The sequence below is a fragment of the Buceros rhinoceros genome, unplaced genomic scaffold, assembly GCF_000710305.1.
Source record: "Buceros rhinoceros silvestris isolate BGI_N320 unplaced genomic scaffold, ASM71030v1 scaffold16128, whole genome shotgun sequence".
Taxonomy (NCBI): Eukaryota; Metazoa; Chordata; class Aves; order Bucerotiformes; family Bucerotidae; genus Buceros; species Buceros rhinoceros.
Genome location: NW_010426505.1, coordinates 45,775 through 50,448, shown reverse-complemented (window position 1 = coordinate 50,448; position 4,674 = coordinate 45,775). Strand labels below are relative to the sequence as shown.

Here is a 4,674-nt window from a genome sequence, read left to right as displayed (position 1 = left end):
TTTCTCCCCCAGCATGAATCTTCTACGCCTTTATGTAGCTATCAACTAGGTCTCCAGAGCAAGATATTTTTTAGGGAAATGAGCCATTACCCTAGCTCTGTTCCTTAAAAGATGCAACAGTTTACACTAGAGGATAAAAAGCCAGCTATGTTGTAAGTGAGTGTTTAGGCAAAAGGAATTAGCAATGCAGGATTTAGTCCAAAACTGCTCCCCAAGGCAGAACTGATGGGGAGGCTGCGGGACTGGTGTAAGGACAGGGACAAGGCTCCTGGCTGGCAAAGAGGATGAGCTGGGGCAGACGCAATGGGGAGCAGACTTTTTTTCACAAATCAGGTGGATATCACATGTGAAACTCAAGAGCTGCTGAAAACCAAAGCTGAGTGAGATCCAACCTCTCACTTCCAGGTCTAGGACAACACTAGGACATCTCTGAACCTGCCATGAGACATTGTGATTTTTTTGGTTTATAACAGGAGAGTGGTTTATTTGGGGACTGGGGGGGCTTATTCCAGCTTTCCCGACATGGGGATTACACCCCAAACACCTCCTGACTGCCAATGCAGCGGCTCTCTGCCCTTCTCCCACGCTGTCCTCGTGCTGCGCTGGCAGCAGCAGATCAGCCAGCACCGCCCGCCCGAGAGCACTTCTGGAGTTACGAAGATCCCATCTGTCACACTTCTAAATAATTGGCTGATCGTTATGAATTCATTTGGCATTCATTGTGATAATGTTAATCAAGATGAATTAATAGAGTCCTCATACTGTATGCGCTCCCCGGGGAATTCCACCACCATTTAGAAATTAATTAATGGACCTATAATTTTAGTGGTGCTGCCCATGCAATCACCGTTCAGGGGAGGCATGAAGCAGGTGCCCGATCACAGGGTGTCAGCGCAGGCGATGGAGCTAAAGCATTACTGCTGCTGTTCCCTTCCCTACATGGCTGACATGTTTGAGAGGTCTGAAAGTGTCTCCAGCTGTCGGGGCAAGGCTCTGGAGGCAATGCCAGGGATGCTCCACATCCATCTCCACCTGCACCTGAGATGCAAGTGCTGCTGCTGAACACCCAGGAGACTTGGCTTCTTTTTAGTTACCCGAGTCTCCCATGGCTGGAGATCACTTTCCTCCTCCTGCTGCACATCTCCCAGGGATCCAGCATGCTCCATGGCTCTGCCCATCTGCAGAGCAGTCATGACAATGCCACCCCCCAGTGCAGGAAGCACCGTGCCTGCCCTGAACCACTCAGCTTTAGAGGCATCTTCTGAATGCCTCATCTCTCCATTTAAGCCTAGAGGTCTGGTGGGCCAGAAAGCTTCGTTTCCAAGCACCCAAGGGTTAAACTCTGCAGAGCCAAGGAGCTCCCCTGGGTGCCCTCACCTCCCAGCTCACTACAATCCCCTCACACCTCAAGCAGTGACGGCTTTGACATTTGAAGACTCTGCGTGTCGTGGGTCCTTAGGTAAGCCCATAAATCAAGCGTGGCAGGGTCTGCTCATCACCCGCTGCTCTATTTAATCAACACTCAGACGAGACTAAGTGCTCTTCAAAGACACCCGGGCTGGAGCGCTGCTCGCCACAGCCACAGCAGCTCGGCGGAGAGATGGGTTTATCGGCCGGTCAGGGAGGCAAGTGAGGCTCTGATGTAAGGGGAGAAGGCCACAGAGAACCGAGCGGCATGACAAGGTCATTTTCACGTCACATCTGGTAAAAGCCGTTCTGCCAGCAGTTTAAAACAGACGCAGTCAGCATTTAAAAAGCATTTAAAAGAGGCACTGCCAGAGAGTTTTAGATCCTACATTTAAATACCAGTAAGGGGAGAGAGATCTTACAAGACTGAATTTCTTTCTTCTTTCCAATGAGAAAAAAAATCCAGTATTGCTCCTGCTAGGGAATGCCACTGAGTCAAAGCAGCCAGCGCTCAGCTCTGGTGCCCCAAGAGCACTCTGATGAGAAGGATGATCCTTCACCCAGTTTCTCAGCCCACAAAGAGCGCAGTGGGGACACAGGCAGGGGCCTCCCACCTCCCGGCACGGTGGTTAGGAACCAGCAGAATAAACATGATCTTTATCTTGCCAATGTCCTCTTCCAGGATGTGACACCGTGTTGCACAGAGAAAGAAGAGCCAAGCCAGGTGACAGTGTTTGTGACCTGAAATGCACTCAGTCTCAACAGCTTCTGCACCTCTGTTGGACAGGGCTCTTCAGGGACAGGGAGCTGCTCGCTGGACCTGCCATCGCTGGTCCCAACACGAGGCAGACGGTGCAAAACAGAGAGTACAAGTTCCAGGGCAGCACTGGACCTCGCGAGCACCCTCTGCTTTCACTGCCCCCCTGCTCCCCTGTGCTGTGCTTGGTGCCTCTAACATGCACCCAGCACCATCTCAGGTATCTGGGAATGGTCCGAGATACCATTCTAGGACTTACAGCGGGTTTGGAGCCCCTAAGAGGTCCTGGCTGTGCCACAAAAGTGAAATACAAATGAGACACGTGCATTTTTGGCACCCTGGCACTGGCAGGCAGCCCTGGTAAGGGTCATGCTGGCTTCGGTGCTCATGGTGCCGCGGCATTGCCAACAGGCAGGAGCCTGCTGGAGCCTCCTAAAGAAAGAAAGGGACCTGCAGCACCCATGGGTGCTCAGGCCAGGCTTTCTCTGGGGTAAAATGAACTTACCTTCTCGCTTCATCCCCATGGCAAGACACTTCTGATAGCGGCAGTACTGGCAGCGGTTGCGCTGGCGCTTGTCGATCAAGCAGTCCTTGTTGTCACGGCAGGTGTAGGTGAGGTCTTTCCGCACCGTGCGCTTGAAGAAGCCCTTGCAGCCCTCGCAGCTGTAAACCCCGTAATGTTTACCTGCAGGAGGGACGTGACTTGGGTTGAAAGGACTCTCTGAGTGTCTCAGGTGACCCCAGGTCCCCCCAGTCACCACAAAGACCGTCAGCTCTTCCCAGGACCTCTCTCAGCCATGTCTGGGGGAAGCAGAAGTTTCTCAGAGCTATAAACAGCAACTAAAGAACAGCTGCTTCACCTTGACTTGACTTCTACAAGATGAGGATGTCCTCCATGGGCTACCACCTGCCTTATATCCAGGATAAGCCCTCGCCATTTCGTAGCCATACGTTGGGGGCGACACAGCATAGAAATGCCACAGGGCTCCCCCGTACCTCTCATGACCCATCCAGACTCCCCATGGCAGACGTGTCACCTAGCCTTCTCCAAACCACATGCACACCCTCCTCTTCCAGCCCCAGAGCCCAACAGGGCCAGGAGGTGACCCCAAGGACCTCACAAACCAGGTGAGCAGAGCACTTCTGGAGCAGAAAGCTTTTAAACCAGCATGAGAATAAAGGGAATTAGCACATCTTTATCTCCCAGGAGCAGAGAGACTCCACGTGAAGCACATCTTTTTATCTGCTGCTGTGTGACAGGAGCACTGTGGATCAAAGGATGGGTAGAGAGAGGGACACTCACTAACGGCTGGTCTTCAGAGCAGCTGCGCTGGTCAGGGCTGAGGACACACCACCACTGCTATGCAGTCTCCTGGCTCAGCCCGTCTGGTCTGGGGCAGGCTGGTCAATAAGGGACCTTTCCTCCCCTATGCTGCAGGCACAGGCAGCTCCTCTCCTGATGGACAGTCTCTGACTGTGCTGCAGGGAGTTGGGGAGCCATGTAAACCCTCGCCACACTCTCCTACGGCATCCACACACGAGCACAGCCCAAGCACGCCGTTGTGAGTCCCTCCTGCCACAGGCACCAGCCTTACCTGAAGATCTGTCCCCACAGATGGCACATATGTGCTTGGTGAAGGAGGCCATCGTTCCTGAGGGATGTGCTGGCACTTTGAGAACTCCATTGAGCCCCAGGGGCGGCTTAATGTCTTCCGAGCTGCTGACGGGGTTCATGGGCGAGTTGAGCTGTCAAGACAGAAGCGTGATGCTCAGCGGGGAGCTGGGGAGCATGTGGATGCGGGGCTGAGCAGGGCTTGCCTGTGCACTCAGACATGGGGCAGGAGGGCCAAGCAGGGGACAAGCTTCCCATGGGGCCAAGCACCACTTAAAACACTCACCCACAAAGCTGAACCAAGAGGAGGGTTTGGGCACATGAGTCCAGAGACCAAAGGCACAAGCTCTCATCTCTGCCCCGGTATAAATGCTGGTGCAGCTCTGAGCTGGCAGCAGATGCCACCAGGTCTCGCTGCCAGCACTGGGGCAGAAGGAGCCCACAGCTGGTCCCTCGTGCAAGAGCCACATAGGGCCAACATTGCCTGCCCCAAGAAGGATGCTCCTGCGCGATTTAAGGGGAAGGCGAGTTCCTCCTGTACTAGCAGACCCCCACCCACAGCACAGCATGGCACAATACGGCATGGCCACCCATGGCCAGGCACTTGCAAGCCACCCTGGCTTCACACTGCCTCGGGATACAAAGCAGGGAAGATGGTTTGCAGCAATGGTTCGTGGGAGAGTTGCTGGCTGGGAGCAAGAGCTTGCTCGGATGATGAAGACCAGGACAGTCACGCTTTAGCTCTGCAATTTATAGACATCCTTTTAGCATTATCTCGCCAAAGGAAAGCTTCACAGCAAATAAATAGAACCCAGATGCAATGGGGCCTGGCTTTCCAGAGCTGGCTTGGGTGGGACCCTTCTCTGCAGCTTCCAGCCTTCCAGCAGCCTGTCCACAC

At 53.9% G+C, this 4,674-nt stretch overlaps 1 protein-coding gene across 1 annotated transcript in view; it reads right to left on the bottom strand.

The window, feature by feature from the left end:
- Nucleotides 1-4,674, bottom strand: part of LOC104498185 (retinoic acid receptor RXR-alpha) — a 44,028-nt gene that overhangs the window by 26,653 nt on the left and 12,701 nt on the right. The window contains exons 3-4 of the mRNA XM_010141537.1: nucleotides 3,760-3,910; nucleotides 2,670-2,849 (exon numbers count right to left, since the gene is read on the bottom strand). Coding sequence (XP_010139839.1) covers nucleotides 2,670-2,849; nucleotides 3,760-3,910 — 331 coding nt within the window. The remainder of the gene's footprint in view (nucleotides 1-2,669; nucleotides 2,850-3,759; nucleotides 3,911-4,674) is intronic.